This window comes from Drosophila miranda, assembly GCF_003369915.1.
Source record: "Drosophila miranda strain MSH22 chromosome Y unlocalized genomic scaffold, D.miranda_PacBio2.1 Contig_Y1_pilon, whole genome shotgun sequence".
In the NCBI taxonomy this organism is placed as follows: Eukaryota; Metazoa; Arthropoda; class Insecta; order Diptera; family Drosophilidae; genus Drosophila; species Drosophila miranda.
In genome coordinates, this window is record NW_022881603.1 from 41261940 (window position 1) to 41287215 (window position 25276).

The 25276-nt window shown below is 44.0% G+C and overlaps 1 protein-coding gene across 2 annotated transcripts; it reads right to left on the minus strand.

Annotated features, from left to right (window-relative positions):
* Positions 1 to 4058: 4058 nt before the first annotated feature.
* On the minus strand, positions 4059 to 16467 carry LOC117191995 (calcitonin gene-related peptide type 1 receptor-like). Of its 2 annotated transcripts, none has more exons than XM_033396719.1 (10): positions 16283 to 16467; positions 16050 to 16196; positions 12424 to 12530; positions 12279 to 12370; positions 10556 to 10682; positions 10272 to 10498; positions 9973 to 10146; positions 9506 to 9629; positions 5083 to 5211; positions 4059 to 4753 (listed from the first exon to the last, which is right to left on the minus strand). In XM_033396719.1, exons 1-10 carry the CDS (start codon positions 16437 to 16439, stop codon positions 4709 to 4711), a joined length of 1329 nt encoding a protein of 442 aa, XP_033252610.1. In that variant the 5' UTR covers positions 16440 to 16467; the 3' UTR covers positions 4059 to 4708. The 2 variants fall into 2 exon arrangements, with proteins under 2 accessions (XP_033252610.1, XP_033252611.1); XM_033396720.1 differs by having other exon boundaries at positions 4059 to 4768.
* Between the last annotated feature and the right edge of the window lie 8809 nt (positions 16468 to 25276).

Genomic DNA, 25276 nt, shown 5'->3' on the forward strand with positions numbered 1-25276 from the left:
GATCTGCGAGGACGGAACGTCGTAGTCGGAGGCGACTTCAACGCCTGGGCCCTGGAATGGGGGTCTCCCGTACAAACGCCAGAGGCCGCACGGTGTTGGAGGCTTTTGCCTCTCTGGACGTCGTCCTTCTGAACGAAGGGTCCCAACAAACTTTCAGCAGGGCAGGTGTAGGGTCGATCATCGATCTCACCTATGCCAGCAGCACGCTGGCCCGGCACGCCCGATGGTGGATCAGCGACGTATATACTGCCAGCGACCACGAGGCCATACTATGCACCATGGGCACCCTTGCCCGATCGAGAGGTACCCCGTTACGGATTAGGAAGGCGTACCGCCAGGACACGCTGAGGGCCCAAGCCTTCGCAAGCGCCCTTCAGAGCTACTCTGCAAACGATGCAGACGGAGCCAACGATATGGCGACCAAATTGGCGGACGCACTTGAAGGCGCCTGCGACCAGAGCATGCTACCGAGAGGGACGTTCCGAAAGAACAAGGATCCAGTTTTCTGGTGGAGCGAAGCGATTGCGGTTCTCCGTAGAACCTGCCACCGGGCAGAAGGCTGCTCCAGCGAGCCAGAGGCACACCGCGCTTGGCCCGATGCAGCGAGACCTACAAAGCGGCGAAGAAGGATCTGAAGACCGCCATAAGGAACAGCAAGAGGGAATGCTTCCTTAAGCTGTGTGATGCCGCCGAAGAGGACCCCTGGGGAGGCGCGTATAGGATGGTGGTGAAGAGGCTGAACGCGGGCAGTAAAGCTCCAAGGGTATTGTCAGGGCACTGTTTCCTCGAGGACGGCAGATCCCTAGCTCCCTGCGGTTCGAGCATAGCCCGAGCGACATCTGCGAGGTTACGGAAGCCGAGGTGTTGCAGGCCGGCAGAAACCTGATACCTAGGAAGGCTCCGGGTCCGGATGCGATCCCAACAGCGCGTTGAAGCTGGCACTTCTTCTACTCCCGAGGGAAGTTGCGGGCCTTTTCAACAAATGCCTCCAGGAGGGGACGTTTCCCGAGAGGTGGAAAAGGCAACGGCTGCTACTATTAACCAAGCCGGGCAAGCCGCCAGGGGTGGCCTCTTCCTACAGGCCCATCTGCCTTCTGGACTCCATGGGAAAAGTCTTCGAAAGGGTGATCGGTGCGAGGCTGAGCGCAGCCATCGAAGCAGCAGGCGGTCTCTCCCAGAACCAATACGGGTTCAGGAAAGGAGGTCGACGCTGGACGCCATCTTGAGGGTCGTACAAACGGCGGAGGAAGCCATTGCTGGACTAGGTGGAGAGGCGGAACCAAGTCCTATTGTCTGGTGGTGACACTGGACATAATGGAACGCCTTCAACTCGGCCGACTGGACCCGGACGCTGGAGGCACTGAGGTCCTTCAACATCCCGGGCTACCTACTGAATATAGCGCGCAGCTATTTCAGTAATAGGGTGCTGACAATGGACACATATCAGGCTCTAGGGCATACGAAGTCTCAGCCGGAGTCCCGCAGGGCTCCGTTTTGGGACCTCTGCTCTGGAACGCCATGTACGACGGGGTCCTACGGCTCCCGATGCCAGCCAACACTAACCTGGTTTCGCTGACGACGTCGCAATAGTGGCGGTAGCTAAGGAAACTTGCCGCAGTGGAGGAGCTTGCCAACGTCGCCATACAAGCCGTCGAGGCGGCGGCTAGCCGCCGCGGGGCTGGAGCTGGCGGCCCAAAAAACGGAGGCGGTCCTGATATCCAGCCGTAAAGTGGTCGAGACGCCAGAGTGCAGGTTGGTGGGACCTGCGATCGAATCGCAGAGGTCCATCAAGTACCTTGGAGTCCTCATCGACACGCACCTGTCCTTCAAAAGAGCATCTGGAATACGTCCACACGAAGGCCGGTGGGACCGCGGGAGCGCTATCCAGGATGCTGCTAAACACCCAGAGGGCCAAAGCAGGCAACGAGGAAACTGCTGACGAGCGTCGTGACGTCGCAGATGCTCTACGCCGCACCGGTGTGGGCAGAAGCCGCGAAGGTGAGGAGCTACATGCGAGGAGTGGAGGCAACGTACAGACTGTGCGCCATTAGGATCGCGTGCTCGTTCCGGACCATCTCAGACGAAGCCGCGTTAGTCATTGCCGGCAAGTTCCGCTCAGGGAGCTGATAAGGGAGAGGAAGGAGATCCATGATGCCATGACGGACAGTGCAGCGAGGTACGCTCCAAAGCAGAAATTAAGGACGCCGCCAGAAGGACCAGCATAGACAGATGGCAGACTCGATGGGACCACCTCACCCAAAGGCCGATGGACCCACACCTCATCCCAAGCATAGCATGCTGGGTTGAAAGGAAGCACGGCCAGGTGGATTTCTACCTTACCCAGGCACTGAGAGGACATGGCTGCTTCCGCGGCTACCTCAAGCGCTTCGGCCACGAGACAGAGGACTGGTGCCCCGAGTGTGGCACAGGCATAGAGGAGGACGCTCGCCACGTCCTCTTCGACTGCCACAGGTTTGACCTCGAGCGTCAGACATTGGAGACAGCAGCAGGGTCTAGGGTCAGCACCGAGACTCTGGTGCCGCTGATGCTGGCAGACCCGAAGGTGTGGGAAGCGGCCGCGGAGTTCGCCTCTAGCGTGATGCGAACGCTTAGGTCCTTGGAGAGAAGGCGGAAGGAGCAGACGAGTAGGTGTCCACGCCACTGCGAAGCAATGCTTTGCGGCAGTACCGCAGTCCGCGGGGCCCCTAGTCCCAACATACTCTTGTCCGTTAAATTTAGTTAAATATAAATTGTATAGTATATATTATAGAGCAAATAAATAAGTATATGAATATAAAAAACACAGACACAGCACAATAACGGCAACAGGAAATGGACAAACAGGAGCCACACCGCAACGGATAGCTCTCAATAAATGTCAACAAATGTTGACAGCAGCGCAGTGGGACAGGGACCGCACTGCGGCATTGGAAATTTCGTGTTTGCACTGGGGCACTGTGTGGTGGGAGTGGGTCAGCTGTGGCCTGTTCTGCTCTGGCGCACTTAAAGTGCTAGGGATGAAAGCCGGCCATCGTAAAGATACCATTTGAAACGTGGAATGAATATATTTTCATTTTTTACCACAAATACATCATCATCATCATTTAAATTATGTAATCTTTTTTTGTCATTTTTATTTCGTTTTCTCGATTTGAGGCACGGAAAGTGCAAAGGGAAAACTGGCAAGTGCAGATCTCTGCAGATTTGGTAGATAGCTAACAGCGAAAGAAAGAATTCTCTGATATCGTTGCTGAGCCATGTAAATTTAGCAGCGAGCTAACAGCTAAAGATCAGATCAGATCACAGATTTTCTGCGCGATCTGTGCTCTCGCCCGTGACTACGAATCTTCTCCGGACAAAATATTTCGCTCTCGTTTTTTGGTAAGTACGATAGGGAGGAAGATAACAATGGTTTTGAGCCACCCACACAGCTGAACTTTTATCAAAGCTCTTATTTCCCCTCTGTCCCTCATTGTAGCGCAAGAATCAGGTGAGTTTTAGGGTGTATTCTACCGAAAATAGGATTTATTCTAACTCTTTGGTTTTGATAAATTCTATGGGAAACATTACACTATTTTTTGTAATATTCGAATATCCTGGAGACTGTACTTACCTGAACTCTGGACTTTGATACCCAGGAATGTTTGATACACGTCAACAAACATGTCGTCGCATGGGTTCCAAGTGCTCTCCTAGTGCTGTCCAGAGGTACAGCCTGGCCAACGTTCAGTGGACTTGGGTGGGGCATGGACAGTGGCGGGGAGGAACAAATGCTGAGGGGCCCACTTCAAATGGCATTCATTAAATAAGCATTAGATTCTGCTCTTTATTGTGGCTGTTGTTGGCTCGGGGAATTCCTAAAGAAAATCAAAAGTTCACTAATTGGCTAAATAAGAGATGGTACAGAAAAACGTGCGTCGGTTTTTGGCATAGGTACACATAATTAAAATTGTATTCCATTTAGTTATTCCGTACATAGCACACTAAAAGCGATTTCCAGAAAGCTCAGCTTACCACAAGAGAGGCGTAAGAGGACTGGGGGATGTACACCTAACACTTAACACTTAAGACAACAATGATATTTGATATCCACGTAAATTTTAACATTCATAAATGCTCGTACAATAAATAACATATGCTATCATAAATTGATATTTCCATCGCCCGACCATCGCTGAAATCAATTTCCCTTCTTCCCACGAACGGTGAGTATAGCCCAAGTAAAAATTTGGGGAGAGACTATTAAAACTTAACTGAGGTACTTGGGATGATAGTTCTTGATAGTTGGTGGGTTGCACTTGCCCGCAGGCGAAATTTATTTCAGCCATGCCTGCCATGTTCATTACTTGATTAGCGGTAGTCATATTGATGATTTGGTTTAGTTTCAGCTGCTTAAAAACTATGAGATGTTGTGTGACCTGCAAGGTGGTGGGGGGTGGGGGTTGGGTTGATTCACTTAAAGCTCCTCATCGGCTATCTGCTGATGGCCTGCTCTCTCCATTCGGACAATGACAATGCCCCTGGTATTCGCATGGGGCTCTCCGGCTGGTCTCTTCGCTGCATCTTCCACTATGGTCGTCATCAGTGTGGGCTTTCTGCTACCCGTCATGCTCTGGCTGCGGGCTCTTTGGTCCTGCGGCTGGTGTTGGTTCTGGCTCTGGTGGTGTGGTGCCGAGGAGGCTCGTCGCTTGGCCGACAAGTCCTTTAGTCATACCTTCTCCTCGCCGGGCAGTGGCGGTCCTCTGCGCACGAACTACAATCAAAAGAACTGCGAATTTGCTATCATGGTGGTTGGCAGGTGGTGGCAACGGTGCGTTTGGTTTTAGTTTCAGTTTCTGTATCTTTATCTTTAACTTTGTATCTTTTGCATGCGATTATTTAGCATTGTTCAAATGTTAAGCCAATTTTCTGCAGGTGAGTGAAGTGAGTTATCAGTGTTTTTTGTGTCTGTGTGTGTGTGTGCATTACTCATACGCGCCGTAACCCGTGGGACTAAATTAATATAAAAGGTTTGGGGTTCAGGTTGAGGCTGAGGCTGGATGGGGTAGAAAAAGCGTGACAAGTTTTTAATATAAATCTTACCGAGACCTGAGTGGCTGTGTAGGAGTTGGTCCGCGGCCGATTGCTGAAGCACAGCATCCGCCACTTGCGCTTCACCTGGGCAATCACCTCGCCGTTGAAGAAACAGAAAAGTGTGGCCACACACAGACCCTGCAAGGACAGAAAAAGAGAGCAGACGCAGAAGTAGAGGTTAGGTTTCTCGTGACCATTTCGCAGTTGTCCTTATTAAAGTTTCTCCACAGCTAGCAGATGGTCCTAATACAATATACCTACTATAATACAATTTTGTATAAGTTCTTTTATTCCTATCTATCCACTCTTCCGCCTTGTCTATGCTGGGCTCAATATTCATTTCGCCTGTCAAGTAGCAGACATCCGTCCGTCAGCCTGTTGGTCCGTGGGTTTTTCGAACTGCCGTTTGCCATTTGTCTCCTCCAATTTCCTGCTTGATTGTCGCAGGCGGCAATCCCACATTCCCGTATAAACATACATATACTCGTATACTTATGTAAATGTTTAATGTTGTGGCCGGGTACGTGCATGGACTGCCAGGATGACTACTGTCGGGATTTCTTGTTCGCACTTCTGCCTAGGGCTTCCTTTGATTGCCACTACTCACGAAGGGCCATCATAGACTCAATCAGCCACAGTTGCCATTCATTCCAAGGCTACCAAACACACTCCCAAATCGAAGAATTCTCATACTTTTGCTGGCTTGAGGCTCTTTTCAGGTATATACACATTAAGTGGAATGTTGTGCTGGCATTTCGGCTATGCAATCAAATCTACTTTATTTAAAAATTCGTAATTTTTTCAATATCACAGAATTTTACCTTTAACAGAAGCCTCAGCGCTCGGTAGTAAACGTCCTCAATCTACAGGGCCTACAGAAAGAAGGGCTCCCCTGTTTTAATTTATCCGATACTAATATGAGTATATGGGTATATTAGATTTTTGGCGAAAGTCCAGATGGAAGTCCGACCCCATGAAGTACAATATATTCTTGATTAGCATCAATAGCCGATGTATAGCCATGTATGTCTGGCCGTCCATATGAGCGCGCAGTGCTCAAAGACTATATGAGCTAGAGCAACCTAATTTTGTATCCACACTCCTGTGATATCGCCTCTGCACAAGTGTATTTTGCCCCACCTCAAACTAATCATTGAGAATGACCATATCTACCAGACTGCCGAATCTGGATCAGACCGGATCGCTGGCTACGCAGCGCCCTACACGTTCTGACTGATTTTCTGTCTCTCTCGCACACGCTATTTTTCGTTCAATGTTAGCGCCTTCTGGCGGGGGAGAGCCATACTGACTGAGCATCGTTCCCCCTCGTTTGTTTTGGTCTCACTAATGGAATTCATGTATTCCCCCTTGGGATTCGATACTGTTCTTTTACTGCCTGCAGTATTTGTTTTGCAATAAATTTCTAATTCTTCAAAGCTGGTAGTTTTCTGCAAATAAAATATTATTTAAAGAATCTCCACATGTGCGTACAATCAGAATACTTTAAACTATTTTGTCTATAAATACAATATTATTTCAAGGTTTTGCATTTTTATAGAATTTGAATTGTTTTTATTTCATTTTCCTGTCCTGAAAGAAACTGGCCATAGACTCTACTCCTACATAGGAGTACATTCAAATGCAATTCAGAGTACATTCACTCTACCTCCTCTCCTCTCTTTGTCTTGTTTATGAGTTTCAGGGATGTTGGGGAGTATTGGCAGAGGTGACAATTTTGTTGTAAAGATTCCTGCTCAAGCTGCCGTTCTTCAGCTCTTGGAAAAACAACGCAACTGAAGCTTAAGGGGGTTTTATATTAATGCCAATGGGAATGTTGTGCTTTTTGGGTACTCGATTTTTCCCCCTCAGTTTTTATACCCGATACTCAAAATGAGTATTGGGGTATATTAGATTTGTGGTAAAAGTGGATGTGTGTAACGTCCAGAAGGAATCGTTTCCGACCCCATAAAGTATATATATGCTTGATCAGCATCAATAGCCGAGTCGATTGAGCCCTGTCTGTCTGTCCGTCCGTCCGTCTGTCCGTCCGTCCGTCTGTCCGTCTGTCCGTCCCCTTCAGCGCCTAGTGCTCAAAGACTATAAGAGCGAGAGCAACGATGTTTTGGATCCAGACTACTGTGATATGTCACTGCTACAAGAATATTTCAAAACTTTTCCACGCCCACTTCCGCCCCCACAAAGGGCGAAAGTCTGTGACACCCACAATTTCGACGATACGAGAAAACTAAAAACGCAGAATCGTAGAAGATGACTATATCTTCTAGAGTTCAAAATCTGAACTAGATCGTATAATTATTATAGCCAGAACCAAGAAAACAATTTAATTTTTTCTCGCCCTGTCTCTCTCTAACACACACGTAGCATAGGCGGCTTTGCTTAGAGTAAAACATTAGCGCCTAGATCTCAGAGACTATAAAAGCTAGAGCAACCAAATTTGGTATCCACACTCCTAATATATCGGACCGAGACGAGTTTGTTTCAAAATTTCGCCACACCCCTGATATTCAAAAATCTCAGAGACTATTAAGGCTAGAGTAACCACATTTGGTATCCGCACTCCTGTTAGATCTTACTATAAAACGTGTATCTCAAAATTTCGCCCCACCCCCTTCCGCCCACACAAAGAACGAAAATCTGTTGCATCCACAATATTGCACATTCGAGAAAACTAAAAACGCAGAATCATAGATAATGACCATATCTATCAGATTGCTGAATCTGGATCAGATCAGATCATTTTTATAGCCAATAGGAACAAAACAATTTGCAGCGGCTACGCAGCGCCCGACGTCACGCTCAGACTGATTTTCTGTCTCTCTCGCACGCACTCTTTGTCGTGTCGTTTAATATTAGCGGCGTCTGCCGGAGGAGAGCCATACTGACTTAGTATCGGGTATAACCGTAGAGTTGCGGTGTCCGCAGCAACTCACAACGTTCCCCCTCGTTCTGTTTGCAGTAAGCTGATTTCAATGTTGCATGTGGCTGTAGTCATATTTGGCACTCGCTCATGGAAATATTTTGATATATTTCGATAGAGTGTTCTTCAAGAAGGATGATTGCAGTCGTATTTGGATCATGGTATATGCTTGTTTAGTCCGTCTAATTGCTCAACGATTATTTTCCGACTTTACCACACAGAAACCACTTCTACCTAGAGAACAGCTAGTCTTTTACATTTAAAACAAATATATTTCATATTTAAATTTAATATTTTCAAATTTAGATGATATATAATTGCCACAAATTTTTTATTTATTTATATATAATAGATTTATAAATCTTTATAATAGATTTATGTTCAACTCAAAGAGCATGCTTTTTTATTTTGACTATGTTTGTATTTAAAAACCGAATATTTAATCCAAATAATGAAATGTTTTTTTTTATATGCCATTTTTCTATTACACTACGCAACACCACATTTCCGCTGTAAACTAAACCGATTTTCTTGATAGATTTGGGGCTTTAAAATTGTTAAATAATCTTTTGTTTTTTCTGGGAACGAGTTTCTGCTGCTGTTAAAGAATAAATACATTTATCTACTTTAAAGGGACGGAATATCTTACTTCTCTGAGTTACAACCATGGCTAAAAGGAGTATGAAAGGGATGTAAACCTCTTCTGGCTTATATGTATATCATAGCCATGACAGTTTTTTTCGTTTGCTTCTCGTTTCATAGCGGTCATAAGACCAGCGGATAACGTTCTGTATCTCCCCTTTGATGTTCGAAATGAGATGAGCTTTGTCTTTGTAAATCTTCAAAGCTCTGGTAATACAAAGTTACTGGTAAATATAATCCGCGCACTCAACTAATGATGCAAATGCACGAGAGAGCAGACTCAGAGAAGTAATGTCTGGTTCTCTTTGATCTTACTCGATAATAAATGCTGCTTTTAAACCCCATTGAGAGACAATCTTGGGAGTTACGTCTATGCCAACAATACGGGAATGCATTTTATACGCTTTTTGCTGGCAGGGAACGGCGTTGGAGCAGCAGGATATTTCAATCTCTGCCAGAAATTTAATAAGCTGCAGCTCGGGGAAATACCAATGGAGGAAACTCCGCATTTCCCTATTGATTTTCTGTAGTCCCCTCCGCTAAAGCCTAATGAGCTGCGTGGAGCTTCGGGTATGTCCGCTGGGGTCTTGGCATATTAGTAATTCCTGCATAAAGCCCTGCCAGAGTCGGCTTATTTGCATTCTCAATTTGTGGCTGTGGCCAGCATGTGGCTATGGAGTAGCCGATCCATGGCAACCCACACCGCCACACCACACCCACGGGCTGAACTAACATCCAGAACATAACTTTTTAGCCCCGCTCGCAGTCGTAAAATCATTTTAATGCCAGAATGCCAGAAAAACAAAAGCAGCCGAAAAAGCGGAACCAAGAATGGGAAAACATTTTACTTACTTGGAATGAGGCCGTAAACACTGAGATGATTTCATATGTATTCTCCCAGGGATGTCCTGGCGCAGGACGAAACGGGGTGACGATGTACTGGAGGCCAAGCAGTGGAACCAGTAGTAGCGTGGCTCTGCTGGAGCAAAAGGAGCAAAAAAGAGGGCTGTATAATGCCTTGTTATTTCGCCTTTCGTCGGAGAGGGAATGTATTAACATGCAAGCCAATGCGTAATTTAAAATGTAAAATGAGGAAAACTTCCAAGTGCAAAACGAATAAGCAATAAGAGAGCACAGATGACAGGAATGGGCTCCGCTTCGGGTAAATAAAAGAAGTGAAGGAAAATATAATTACGCATACACCCCGAGGGCCAGTGGAGAGTCGAGTGTAGCTTTCCCGCTTTGTTTTCAGAGTTTTCCCCACTTATTGAGTTTGAGTTTGGCGGCACTCCACAAAAAAAGAACAAGCAAAAACGTACCGAAACGCCTGCAGGACAGTCCGCGATGGGCCGCAGCTGCCCTGGATGCTGGCCGGGGCATTTAGCTTGAGGAGCACCACGCGCACAATATTGCACAGGAACAGCAGGTTGAGGAACATCGATATGCAAACGGGCACCACCAGAATGTCATAGTCAGTGGGGCTCATCCAGCAGCTACAGGAAGGCGGTAGAGTTATGGAATTGCAAATGCGATTCGATTATCAAGTGATGTACAAGGGGCGGGAGCTAAACTGATTCCTAATTCCCAGCACACTCATCACACACGTTCATTCACTTACTGTATCTTCTGCTCAGCGGTGCCGCCTAGACCTCGGGCCAGGCTGTAGACGAATATGACAACGGCCGGTGAGCCCCAGCCGAAAGCGATCAGCCATTTGACAAGCCTCTTCTCGGAAATGAACGCGGACACGAGCACTGTGTGCAGATAGAAGCCCTCGCACAGCATCCACGAGTAGTTGGTCAGCAGGAAGTAGTGCAGATTGATGTGCAAGGCGACGCAGCGGGCCTGGGAAGAAGCAGGAGAAGTTAATTTGCAGACATTCAAGAGTGGGTGCCAGCTTACCGGACTGTCCTGCAGGAGCTCCGTGTTGGGCATAACCATCAGATACCAGAGGAGCCACAACGAGTTGTTGGCCGCAAACGAGGTGAACAGATTCATGTGCAGCGTGATGCGGGCGCATTTCAGAGTTCTGTGCAAAAAGAATACAAATACTTGAATAAATCAGCATTGGCATTGGCATCAGCATTCGCTGGAATTTCATCGATTGTTATTCCACTGGAATTGGCCCAAAATGCAATTTTCATCTTCATCTCTTCGTTTTTTGCATAAATTTCCAAAACACGTTGTGCATATCGCCTGAGAGGAGGTCTTGGACGGGGGAACGAAGAGGGACCAAAAAGCAAAGTTCAGATATATATCTGATAGCTTGTCAAACTGCTCAGTATGTCGTCTGTTGCTTGTTTGCGGTCAAGCTGCATTTCAATGCAGTTTTCTTAAGACCCAGAGGAAGTTTCGGAATGTTCGCCTCATGCCATATTAATTTCTCACATAAGGAAACCCCATTCAGTCTTGTTTAAGAAAACAAGCAATAATTTAATTCCTATAAGTTCAAAAACAGTGATTATTAAGTGATGTACAAGGGGCGGGAGCTAAACTGATTCATAATTCCCAGCACACTCATCACACATTCTTTCCTTCGGAAAGAAGGAAAAGTTCCGAAACTTAAATTTTTGCAGATTTTCAATTGTACAACAAAATATTTGACTCAAGAAAATAAATTATTAAAAGAAAATATCTTACTATATTCATATTTGGAATAAATTGGGCCCTATCGAAAATACTGTGTTTAAAAACCGACTACTCAATCAATATATTTATGTGTGTGTCTCTTTTTACTAAGTTATTTTTCATGTGACACATAATTTGCTGTCTGATACCTGACATAATAATTTCTTCAGAGGAGAGGGCTTCCCCTTGTGACCAGCTTTTTTTTTCGATTATCATCCCATTGCTACATGTGTGATTTATCCTTACAATTGATTGATTTCCCTACAAATTTTTTAATTAAATTCCTGGGGTTTTTCATTAAAGTTCTGTACTCTGTGTGTGAGCTCGATCTCTGCCTTCTTTTGGTCATTAAACTTTTAATTGTGTCCGCCCAAATTCCCACACGTTGCTGGCTCTCGTGCATTTGCCCTTGGGACACAATTTAAAATACTTTAGCCAGTCGGTGCTCTGTCTGTATTTTTCGGTTACTCTATCTCCATCTCCATCGCTATATCTATCTCTATCTGCCCGAGCTGGTGATAAACAAACCGAGCGCACTAATTGTGCTGCAGACACTGGGAAATTAATCGATATCCTGCTTGAAGTAGACACAATCCAGTTTGATGGATTGACAGACAGATAGATAGAAAGAAAGAGAGAGAGAGTGAGAGAGATAGAGAAAGAATGTGGCGAATGAGGGAGAAGAAGACCAAGTATTTTCTCATTTCCGAAACCAATTGTTCCGTTTAAAGAGAGTGCACAGATGATTAAGTCATTGGCGCATTTGTTTGCCAGGATATTTTTGTGCGGCGCCAAGAGCCCCAGCGTTCATACCATAGTCAGAAACGGCAATGACAACGGCAATGGCAACGGCAAGAGCACCTCATTAGCTCTGAGTGGTTTTCCATGCTGGGCTGCCGCCGTTAAAGTTGGGGCAAAGATGAAGTATAAATGGATGTGGAGGTCGAATATGGTCGAGGCTGAGACTGAGGGCGAGGATGACCTGTGGCTTACTTACTTGAAATATCCGAGTATGGCCAGCGAGAGTAGGATGGCCAGAAGAGAGATGCCGTAGCCGACTTCATAGATCAGATTCACGTTGTGCTTCCACTGGTGAGGGCGAGGGCGAGTTTGTTGTCAGTAAATCAAGTGGATCGACTCACCTCGAGGTCATCGAGATTCACGCAGGTCGTGTAGTTCGACCAGGTCTTGTTGTTCAGCGGATGCTTGAACCACTCCCCATCGCTGCCGCACTCCTTGTGAGCATATCCTGTGACGAGAAATGAGTGGGAAATGTATGTTCCCTCATGAAATATTTCATGAAATCATGAAAACCTCCACTGGACACAGGACTAGAAAAGAAACCTGTGCTGACGGAAACTCTTTCAGGAGCTATGTGAAGGGCTTACAGATAATTGGGGGCTAATAGCATTTTAAAACATATCGTAACAGAATCGGAATATAACTGGAACACCATCCGCATATATCAACCGATAAAAAAATCTATACAGAACTGGACAGCATACCAAGAACTGGCAATAACTAAGGGTATTTTCCATAAAGTTTTATGTACATATATACAATTTATTGCATTCAACATACAAATATTTACTTTAACCAATTTGCTATTCTACGATTAACTCTTGGGGTAATAGTGCAGGCTTTCGTGGACTTTGCATCGAATAAACACGTACTTTTATATACATTTCCATCTGACAAGTGCATCAAATGGCATTCATCATTATACTTTTCCCTTCCCACCAATGTCGTAGACCGCAATCCAAATGATATTGTAGATTATCGGCAGCACTGAGTCCATGTAAATGGTTTTCTGGTATTTTATTTGTTGAAAGGAACTATTTCCATAACTGTGTAAACCAAAATCAATTTTAGAATTCGTCACAAAGTTTGTTTTGCTTGTGGCATGTGTACGAGAAGGAATTTCACTTGCTGTTCGAGTGGCATTTCCAATCCCAATTGTTGTGGCAAGTGCGGCCAATTTGGATTGCATATGTACCTCTGTTAAAGCCAGAAAGGAATTTTGTATGTGGATTTTCTGTCCTTTTGTTCGGTATTTTGCTCGCTTTGTTTGTACGCTGATCTTTGGCCGAGCTCATTTATCGCCAGTTAGCACGCAGACGTTGAAAATCACGTATACGCTCCGCTCTGCTCTGCTCAGTGTGGCAGATAAGTAGCCGCTGCCGCAGAGCACGGCTCAGCTCAGCTCGGCCCGGCTGAGCGCAGCACCACATCGACATCCATCGACCGGAAGTGCCATAAAAGTTAATGGTGACACAGTGCCAGAGCACATGATCTTGTACAAGCTTGCGACGACCCCGGAAGGCGTGGCAGAGTGTCGGTGGGGCAAGGCTACCACAGGCTAAACGTAGTGAAAGTGGCACTTTCTTTACCCTCTGCCTCTTGGCCTTTGGTTGGCTTCCTTCCCTGACAAAAAAATTTGAAACAGCCACAAAAAAAGTAATTCAACTTTTGCTATTTTAGTGTTGTCCTGGTCACGGCCACAGTGGGGGGTGCGTTTGCGCCTGTCAGGCGACACAGGGAAGTGTATGCGGCTTGTGGCATGTTGGATGTTGTTGGCTTGCCCCATATTACACAGCTGCGATAAATGCAAATTGACATGCAGTGCACGGCAAATGATTTATTCCATAAATTACTTCAAATATTTATACACATTTTGATATTTTCATTATTCAAGTCAATTTTTCTAGCCGCTTCATCTCTTTTTCTATTTGTTTTTATGTTTCTTTTTCGCAATGTTCGAGCCAATTATCATTAGACATGCATAATAATGTGTGATATTTGTTTGAAATCGCTTGAATGATTCATGAAGCACTCATTTGCTAATTACTTATTAAATGCCACATTGTGTGCCAGACAGATGTGGATTTTAGGCGTGCAACCTCTGTCGCGTAATGGTTCAGGAATGAGTCGACAAAACTATTTGTTTGAATTAAACTTCTTTCTATCCTTCTGTTGTCTCATCAGGGGACCAAGACATAGCCAGCACCTTTTTATCTGTGCTCATAATATTCCCTCAGCATTAAAGAGTAAGCCTGGTAATAATGTCAGCTCTTTCAAGCTTTAATTTAAATTTCTCCAGTCATCCGACTTGGCTTCAGCTCCGTTTAAAAGCCACACACACATAACTGAGAGCCCACTGGGAATATACTGGGGGCACACAAGAAAATTGTGTGGCAAATCAGGTGAAAACATTTTAGCATTTTTCTCCTGCTCCTTGGATAACGAAATCAAAGCACAAACATAACAACTTTCCAATTGATTTGACCTGGCTGGGAGCGTACATATATTTATACAAGTACATTAATTTTTATTCATATGAAAATGTGTATGAATCTGAAGATGAGCTGCGTCCTGGGCAGAGGAGTGGAGTGGTGCTCAGGTTCGAAGCCAATTAGAGGGTTGCCGTGTCTCTCATTCCATCGGAGAAACGAGGCTGCTTGCGAAAACAAATTTCCGTGGGCATTTTCGGCTTTTGGTTTTTATACCCGATACTCAAAATGAGTATTGGGGTATATTAGATTTGTGGTAAAAGTGGATGTGTGTAACGTCCAGAAGGAATCGTTTCCGACCCCATAAAGTATATATATTCTTGATCAGCATCAATAGCCGAGTCGATTGAGCCCTGTCTGTCTGTCTGTCCGTCTGTCCGTCCGTCCGTCCGTCCGTCCGTCCGTCCGTCCGTCCGTCCGTCCGCCCGTCCGTCCGTCCCCTTCAGCGCCTAGTGCTCAAAGACTATAAGAGCTAGAGCAACGATGTTTTGGATCCAGACTTCTGTGATATGTCACTGCTACAAAAATATTTCAAAACTTCGCCCCGCCCACTTCCGCCCCCACAAAGGACGAAAATCTGTGGCATCCACATTTTTAAAGATACGATAAAACCAAAAACGCAGAATCGGTGAGGATGATCATATCTTCTACAGTGCAAAATCTGAACCAGATCGTATAATGATTATAGCCAGAATCAAGAAAACAATTTCATTCTTTCTCGCTCTGTCTCTCTCTAACACACAGGTTTCATGGTCGGTTTTGTCAATTGCAAAATATGAGTTCAAGGATCTCAGAACCTATAAGAGCCAGAGCAACCAAATTTGGTATCCACACTCCTGTGATATCGGGCCTTGACCGTTTCGTGTCCAAATTTCGCCACACCCCCTTCCGCCCCGCAAAGGACGAAAATCTGGGGCATCCACAAATCTCAGAGACTATTAAGGCTAGAGTAACCAAATTTGGTATCCGCACTTCTGTTAGATCTCACTATAAAACGTATATCTCAGAATTTCGCCCCACCTTTTTCCGCCCCCACAAAGGACGAAAATCTGTTGCATCCACAATATTGCACATTCGAGAAAACTAAAAACGCAGAATCATAGATAATGACCATATCTATCGATTGCTGAATCTGGATCAGATCAGATCATTTTTATAGCCAAAAGGAACAAATCAATTTGCACTGGCTACGCAGCCCCCGACGTCACGCTCAGACTGATTTTCTGTCTCTCTCGCACGCACTCCTTGTCGTGTCGTTTAATATTAGCGGCGTCTGCCGGAGGAGAGCCATACTGACTTAGTATCGGGTATAACTGTAGAGTTGCGGTCTCCGCAGCAACTCACAACGTTCCCCTCGTTTCTCTCTGTTATATGTAGATCCCCGAGCTGACCCCAGAGCGGATGTTCCTTTGTTGAACATAATAAACAACCATTCATTCACCTGCCCTGCCCAGTCCGCCAGCTCCCGCTGTACTTACGTGTTGGATCGAAGCCCGTGATGAAGTCAGGGCAGAGCTCGTAGGCGGAAGTGCCGGCGGCCGTATCCGGCCAGCAAAGCCAACCATCAAAGGTACCGGGGCAGAAAGGGCGGGGTCCGAGTCCGGGTTCTGGTCCTGGGCTGGGTCCTGAGGCAGCGTAGGGGGCGAAGGGATGGTAAGTTTAAAATTACTCATGAATAATGGACATGAAACTTGCAGTTTGAAACACTCACCCGACAGATGGCTGCTGCTCCCGTTCAAGCGAGCACTACAGGCGGCGCGAAGTGCATCGAAGTCCGGGCCGCTTTCTGCGGCACTTTCAGCAATCGCTGCAATGGTGCTGCCACTGCCACTGTCACTGCTGCTGCTGTTGCTGCTCTGCTCACTCATGGCTGCATTCAACTGGAGCTGCGTGGGCTGAAAAGTTGAAAATGTGTTACGTGAGTCCATCAAATTGCTTTTGAAAGGCTCATAAATGTTTCCAGCAAACTGCATGTGGTTGTGCCACCCGCCCCCATAAGTATTTTGCGTTTTTCAGTCCGTTTGAATCGGAACTTAATTGGTTTTCCAACTGCTGAGGGTGGTTGCTAGCTACAGTGCGTTTCACCGACATAATTGCTTAAAGCTGGTAGGGGTTTAATATTATTATTTGTATCTTTTGCTTCGAATTTCAGAACGAATACATAAAGAAAGCATTTAATTCTCCACTTTTAACAATTGTTTTTCTATTGATTGTCGAGTATAGCAAATTTAGCGGAAGGAAACCTCAAAATTATGCAGTTTTTACTTAAAAATAGTATTAAGTCGAAAGTTTTACTTATATATTGAGACAATTTATTGATTGATTAAAATATTTATCTTAAAATAATACAATTTTATTTTATTTCAATAATTTTTATATTACGAAGTAATCAACAAAACAATGAAGACATAAAGTCCCATAACGCACTGTATTGTCTATACACATTTATTTTTTAAACTCGTGCCTTTTTTGTACCTTGAATTATTTAATTTGCTGGGACGCTTTTCATTCATTCAACCAGCAGTTCAATCAATTATTTCATTGGCCAGCAATTTAAAATAGTTGGCCTGTAAGCAGTCGTGCGGAAAGGGAGAGACACAGAGAGGGCGGAGGTTGGTGTACTTAGCAGCATATTGAACTGAAATTTGGGTAACTTTTTTATGGCTTTTATTTTAGTTATTTGCAAGTGTATTAGAAAACAATTATTTCTATTACAGTACTAATATATACCTTGCACACATCTGGTCAGCATCAGGATAAAGGAACAACAAATATTGTGATTGTCCCCCAAAACTACCTGCAGCTCAGGATCTGTGACACTCTTCGATCTATGCGCTGCTTTGAGCACTTTTATACAAAAAAACAGTGGGCGAATATGTGCAAATATTCAACATTTTATCATCAAGAGGTGTGGCTGCTGTTGGTCCTGCTACAAGTATGCACTCAGGCTGAAACACACAATGGCCAAACTGATGGCCAGCCCCCAGTATTTCCTTGGACCCCAAGGTGTAGAGATGTTTGATTTCGAGTGGGGCAGGAGAGTCAAATGAAAACCATCGGCAATCAGGCGTATCCGGATCGTAGGAGCAGCAGGGAAGACACTGTGCCACACTCAATTGATTCCCCAAAAAGCTCACACTCCTCCACTTCCCAATCCAGCACTCCCTGACTGACTGTAATCTTATCGTTGAGGCAAATTGCTGCCTGCACTCAAAATCAGATGCGACAACAGCAACATCAGTACATCTATAGAACCGTTTCTAAACGAACAGCATATAATACGAAATTGCAAATTGTTTGAGCACCAAAGAAGGGGGCGAGTGGCAATGGAAAGCTGGATGCATTTTGTGTGCACAACACTTTCGCTGGCATCGATCTAAGAGCGTTTTTATGACAGCTGCCACAAAAGTTTTCCCTTTATTCTCCTGTACTTTTCTCCTTCCCTGGCTATTATGGCACATGGATAAATAATAAGAATTCTATATTTATTACAGAAATTACATGAAATCGCATCACATCACTCAACGCTGCTCAGCTCTGTTCTGCTCTTAAGTTCTGTTGTGGCTTCACCCATCTGAAGGTATATCAGTTTAATGCCAAAGCCAAAGCTGAGCAGACAAATTTCGTTATTAACTGGCTATAGCCATAAAACAGATGGCGAGAGCGGGAAAGGGGCAAGGGACCACTTAAGTTTAACGATGCTACGCAACCTGAGAAATTGACTTGGCCCTGCCTCCAGTGCTCCAATGAATGAGCGATTTGTTTGATTGGAATGTGGAAAAATATGCCATATGACGAGTAGCCATCTTTCTAGCTACTCTACGACGCCTATATAGAGGCGAGGCACTCACACCTACTGGGGTGTGTGGGTGTGGGCGGTGGTGGCCCTTCTGTGATCATAAAAATATTTTACGATAATGCGCGAAACTCACGCAAAACGTTGGCAATAACAGAAATTAGCAATAAAAAAAAACGTGCGGAAAGTGCCTTAGGCGAAAAATAGCCGGAAAAAAGCTGCACAATGATAGCGAAGGGGAAGGAGCAGTCGAAGCATCTGTGGAGCGTTAACTAAGCTTGACTCGACTTCGACCCTGCGCTAATGTCCGATGCGAGGGGATCCGTAAATTGCATTTGATAAAAGCGAACCGAAAGAGAGGAAACTGCAATAAAAACAGCGCCAAGGAACAGGGGGAAAAGAGCGGAGCGGACTCGTAAAAACAGGAAAATGTGTTTCACTGTAGTGTGTCGTACAAGGTCTGTATGTGTGGTACATCGTTACATGTGTACGGCATCTATTTTAGCACTCAGCTGTGAGGTGCCGTGGACCCCGCCACTGTGAGGGGCACTGTGAAAAACTCTGTTCGGAAAATGTTTTCGATGGTGACGGTTCGTCAGTTTTTATTGTGAATTGCGCCTTTTGTCATGTATTAAATAGAGAACGACGCGTCTGTGCTCATAAGTGGTTTATTCAGAACTGAAGAGATGACATGTGTACATATGTACTTACATACGAATAGGAGAGACGAGAGATAACAGAGGCTCTCGCTGTTCATGTTCATTATGTTAATTAGCGTTGCCAGACAGATCATATTATGGTTACACTTCAAATTTCAACACTTTTGCTTAAGCATAATATTTTTTGATTACAATGTATTAATCAATTAATCCAAGCGATTTTACAAATCTATAATGCTTTTGCTTACATAAACTTTTGGTTAATACATCGGCAACGTTTTTCTGTGTGGATACATATTCAAGTTTTATCTCTTTACTTTCTACTTTGTCTCTAACAAAATGATATTTTAAATCTATATGCTTTGTGCGTTTATGGTGAATAGGATTTTTCGCAATATGATGCGCACTGAGGTTGTCACCATAGATAGCCATTGGCCCTTGATGAGTATCCAATCTCTTGCAACAGACCTTGTAGATATACTGCTTCTCTAGCGGCTGTTGATAGCGCCACATACACTGCTTCGGTGCTGCTCATGGTGACGACGCTCTGCTTGGCTGATGTCCACGAAAAACGCACTACCAGCTAGGAAGAAAACGTATCCGGAATATGATTTTCGGTCCAGCTTGTCATTTGCCCAATCAGCATCGGCGAACCCTTTTACTGGCTCTCCAGACTTTTGGTAGATGGTCATATTCATTGTGCCTCGTAAATAGCGCAACACATGCTTAGCTGCAGTTTCGTGCTCCACATGAGGGTCTTGGTTTCGCTGTGATAGTTTGCTCACAGCATGAAGAATGTCGGGCCGGCTCAAAACTGCTAAGTACATGAGCGAACCAATAAGTGATTGATAATATGTCTTATTTACCTTTACACATTCTTCATCTTTACAACCAACGTGAAAACCTGGGTCAAGTGGTGTTGCGACTGGACGGCAATCCTGCATACCGAAAGTATTCAAAACGCTTTCAATATACCTCTTCTGGCATAACTTGAGGGCGCCTTGTTTGCCTTCTCGATGAATTTCCATGCCTAGGAAAAAGTTGAGCTGACCTCCATCTTTCATCTGAAATACGGATGCGATATTTTGCTTGATCGCGCTGACGTCCATCTCTTTTGGACAGATGATTATCAGGTCGTCGACGTAAACTGCTATATAACTGAAGCCTTGTTGATGCTGTTTGACGTATAGACATGGCTCGTGTTGACTTTTTTTAAAGCCCATGTTAACCAGCACCTCGTTCAATGTGTCATTCCAGACACGTCCAGACTGCTTCAGCCCATAGATAGCCTTTTGAAGTTTGAGTACCTTGTGGGGGTTCTGCTCATCTATAAAGCCTACGGGTTGCTTCATATAGACGACTTCTTGGAGTTTACCGTTGAGATACGCGTTAGAGATATCCACCTGATGCATGTGTAACTGCTTTTCTGCAGCAATCGCAAATAACATTCGGATTGTCTCATAACGTATCACTGGAGAATATGTCTCCCAGTAGTTAACGCCAAACTGCTGGCCACATCCTTGTGCCACAAGTCTCGACTTAAACCTTTCAATGTCACCGTTTTGGTTGCGTTTGATTCTGAAAACCCATTTTGAACCTATAGCCTTTTTTCCGGGCGGAAGATTGACAGGAGTCCATGTATTATTTGACACGAGTGCATCGAATTCCTTTCGCATAGATTTTTTCCATTCTTCTGCATCGTGGCTTTGCAACGCCTCTGCAACGGTCCGTGGAGTCTCAATGTCATCGGAGCAGCTAAGATTGTTGAGGACATTGTACTGCTTCTTTGGTCTGCCAGGTTGACCAGTACGAATGATTTTTGGCCTTCCTGGGCCACGTATTTGTGGGATGTCTTCTTCATCTGAGCTGCGGCTCTGTTCTGGATCGCTTGCACTTACGAAGTACTCCTCCTCATCATCATCGCTGTTGTCAATGTTGCTAATCGTTTCGTCTTCGGGCTCAAGAACAGTTTGTACCTGCACAGGTTCTTCGTTTGACTCAAAGCGTATGATGATTTTTGCAAGATCCTCAGTCTGATCTCTATTTTCGTAAATATCATTTACTTCCTTGACGAACTCACCCTCCACAATTTTGACGTCTCGGCGTTCCACTATCATTCGCTTTTCTTGGTCATATAAACGATATGCTTTTGCTGCAAAAGAGTAGCCAACAAAAATGTACTCCTTTCCTTTTGCAACGAATTTGCCTTTTTTGGTTTTTTCCAGTGCAAATGCGCGTGAACCAAATATTTTCAGGTGGTTTACCGACGGCTTGCGCTTCTTCCAAGCCTCGAAGGGGGTGCATCCATTTAACGCTCTGGTCGGACATCTATTTCTCAAATATACTGCAGTTTGAACGGCTTCAGCCCACAAAAATTCTTTTAAATTTGCATGAATTAACATACTCCTAGCCATTTCAACGATTGTACGATTTGCGCGCTCAGCAACGCCGTTTTGCTGAGGTGTGTAAGGCACCGTTAGTTCTCTTTTTATTCCGCACGCATTTAAAAAATTTGTAAATTCATTGTTTATGTACTCAGTACCGTTATCGCTTCGCAAGGCTTTGATTGTTTTTTCGGTTTGGCACTCAACATAACTTTTATACATTTTAAATTTCTCAAAAACTTCATTTTTGGCGCGCATAAAATATACGTGAATTTTTCGCGAGTAATCGTCTATAAATGTAACAAAATAACGGTTTCCAGCCAGATATTTAACATTCATAGGTCCGCATACGTCGGTATGGATCAATTCGAGAACACTTTTCGTAACACGTTCTGCCTTTTGTGGGAACGGCAATGCACATATTTTAGCCTTATTGCATGTGTCGCAATTTGTGTTTACGGATACGTTTTTAATTTTCATCCCGATTACACGTTCTTTCTCACAAAGATTCTTTAAATTTTGAAAATTTAAATGCCCGTAGCGGCTATGCCATTTTTTTGCAAGAGATATATCGGATATCAAATGCACTGCATCAGTGGTTTTTTCCACTCCATACACGTACATACATATGTATAAATTGTTTATTTCGCACTAAAGCTTCTGAATTTCCGAATGTAGTGACATTCCCGAACTCGGCTGCTTTGCTCACCGACAAAAAATTCATTTTTAAATCCGGCACATACAACACGTTTCGCAATTCTATATTTGTTTCATTTGATTTAATTTTTACAGTTCCAATACCTAGGGACTCAATATACTTTTCTGCAGCCAACATAATGGTTGTGTTTTTCTTATTAAAGGTTTCAAACAAATTTTTATTACAACACATATGCAATGTTGCCCCACTGTCGATACACCAAGAATTTGTTCGCTGCTTAACAACGCAGCTGTGCATTAAACAGTTTGATTTTTCATCCCTTACGCACTCTTTCGTATTATCTTTGTTGCTTTTGCACTCGGATGCGCGGTGCCCGCTTTGTTTACATTTGTAGCATTTTCCTCGAAACTCGCGATGCTCGTTGGATTTCTGGCCGTCTCGTTTGCTGTCTTTTCGACTGGCGCCGTAATTCTTCGAACGCGCACCGTTTCTTTGAGTCTGTGTGTGTGCGTACACTGCCTGTACAGCAAGCTCACGATCGTCTTTTTCGTCTTTACGTGCTCCTTCTTCAAGTATTTTTACTTTTACCGTTTCGAACGACGGCAGACTGTCGCGTGTTTCTATCGCCACGACGAAATTTTCCCAACCGCTGGGCAAGCTCGACAACAACATTATTACTTTTAGCTCGTCTTGAATGTCGATATTTAGCTCGGCTAACTTTTCAGTAATTTCCACGAAAGAATTTACATATTGTACCACGTAGGATGCTGCCTGTGGCATACACATATCTGCACATATCCGCATAAATCAAATTTTGGTCTGCTTAATGAGTTCGTGTTGAAATCGCTTTTCGAATCTGCCTAAAAAAATATTGTTGTAGTGGGTGCCTCTGCCTCCCACTCTCCCCAAGCCATGGGTGTTTCACGTTAGCCCTGCACAAGCCGTTGGATGTTCATTGGGATTTCACTGAAACAATGCATTGAAACGTTTTCCGATTTGGCCCGCTTTTGTTGCAAATCGAATGACGGAGCATAAAGGCAATTTGTTTCCCATTTCTGTTTCTGTTGTGGATTACGGCATGAGACGGTTGCTGGGCTTATAAATATGAATCCCCTGCATTAAGGTGCACATTTATTTCGTGTAACCGTTTTTACGAATTGAAATTTATTCATTATTCGAGAAAAGACCAGAGATTGGCAAAGAAAATAAAAAGGATTAACACGTTTGAATATAAGGAAATGGTGAAATGAAATTGATTTAAAGGATTTCAAAAATAATATGGCACAACACAACAGCCAACACTTTTAGATACTCAATTGAATAACAAATCAACATTATTACCCCAAGATTCAGCGTTGAGACATCCAATACAAAAATAAATTTAAAATAAATTTATCAATGATATTAAATAATAAATAACTACGCTTAACATTTCAGGACGCATTTTTAAACCGTCTACGGGTATCATATGCAATATCTGTGCCAGGAACTGGATTGTACAGAAACCGACACTATTGAACAACTTTAACTCCATTTAAAGGAACAAAATGTACCACAAGCCCAAAGGAACCCAAATGAGCCCAAATATGAACTAAAATGTAGAAATGTAGGGTAGCTTTGGGGATTATAAATCTTTAAACTGCTTATTGCCTATTTTATTTACTAATCTATGGATTGCTCAGTTTATGTCGAAATATGATTCTTAATAAGGCGTCTTGAAAGATCGTACATTTTTGTCTAATTCCGACTTCAAAAGTTCGTACACCCAACAATTTGATTTCCCAAGTCCGTAATTTCTCTAGCCTAGCCAGAGATTTATTCATAAACAAATTCAGTTTGTTTGGTGCTTGTTTGGTGCGTATGCGAGGGCCATGTGTGGGTGAGCTGTGTCTAATAGCTGGCAAGAGCCATCAAAATTTTGTTGCATATTACGAGTACAAGTTGTTTATATATTTTCCACACATTTTCCAGTTGCCTCTAGATTCAAAACAGCGTGAAAGCCGGGTCCTAATGGATTGGAATAATTTATAAAACCGGCCACGAAGAACCATGCCAAATAAAAATAAAGGGAAAGCCAGAGATAGGGCCTTAACTTAGCCAGACGGGAAATGAAGTATTAAAAGGCCGTAGTCCTGGGGGCGGGAGGGCCTTAAAGTGCATTGCTGGACTGGGGCCTTGTGGCACATTCTTGCTTTGACTTTATGAGCCTCCTGATGGTGGCATGCTCACCTTTTTTTGCCAAAACCCCTTCACCACCAGCCGACCTTTGTCCTGCTTTCGCTGCGGCCAGCCCCAAGGTTCGTTGCTGCTCGGAAAAATGGAAAACTCAGCTCGAGCTGGGTCAGTGTTCAGCCACAGTATTTGCTTGCCTCTAAAATGAAATACGTGCCACAAGTGTTAAATGCCTGGTTCTCGTTTCCTCTTAGCAACAATTGCACAATTTGTTCGCATGGAAATTTGCATGTTTCTGGGGCAAGGTGGGGCTTAAGAAGGCGAGGGACTTTGTTGTAATTTTTTCTTTTAAGACTGTCTTGCGGTCTACTCAGATGTGCTTACCGAAGCCAGACGACACACATGTACATTCACACGTATACCCTCCGCCAAAAGTGGCTTCGACATTTTAGATACTGTGGGTGATCCATTTTTCGGATGAATTATATTTAAATACAGTGTGGGTGAATGAGTAAATCACATGCACCCCGACAAATGAGTCCGAAATTTTTAAATTTACACTTAGGTTTTCATACTCGTTTATACCAATAGATCACGAAGCACGAAGGGTGGAAATTATAAAAAAATCAATATTTAAGAATGATTTAAAAGTATTTCTTACTTATATTATACATATTTCGTAGTTAAAAAAGGTATTATATCCAATTTAGTAAATTAATAAAATCTTGAATTAAAAAAGTAAAAGTAAATCAATTTAATATTTAAAATATATATATGTGCTGCGTGACCTTCCATCCATGGCCACAATTATTAGTTATTGATCTGAATTATGAAGTCTAGTGTAAGTTAGGCTAGGGCAAAGCGGGAGCGCAATAAAAGCTCGCTCTATCGCTCTTGGCGAATTCGCCCCGCTTTGCCACCGTAGGTTAGCTAGAGTAAGAGATTTGAATTGTGAAGAAAATATATGTAGTTGTTCGCCAACCTTGAATTAGATCGAGCGTATCAAGTTTTTCGCCCCGCCAAATAAATAATTTAA

Coding starts and splice junctions, on each gene's coding strand:
- LOC117191995 (XM_033396719.1), bottom strand. CDS start 16,439: ATGAGTGAGCAGAGCAGCAACAGCAGCAGCAGTGACAGTGGCAGTGGC. Junction 10,499..10,555: donor AGCTCCTGCAGGACAGTCCG/GTAAGCTGGCAC, acceptor GCTTCTTCCCAG/GCCCGCTGCGTCGCCTTGCA. Junction 9,630..9,972: donor ACTGTCCTGCAGGCGTTTCG/GTACGTTTTTGC, acceptor TTGCTCCAGCAG/AGCCACGCTACTACTGGTTC.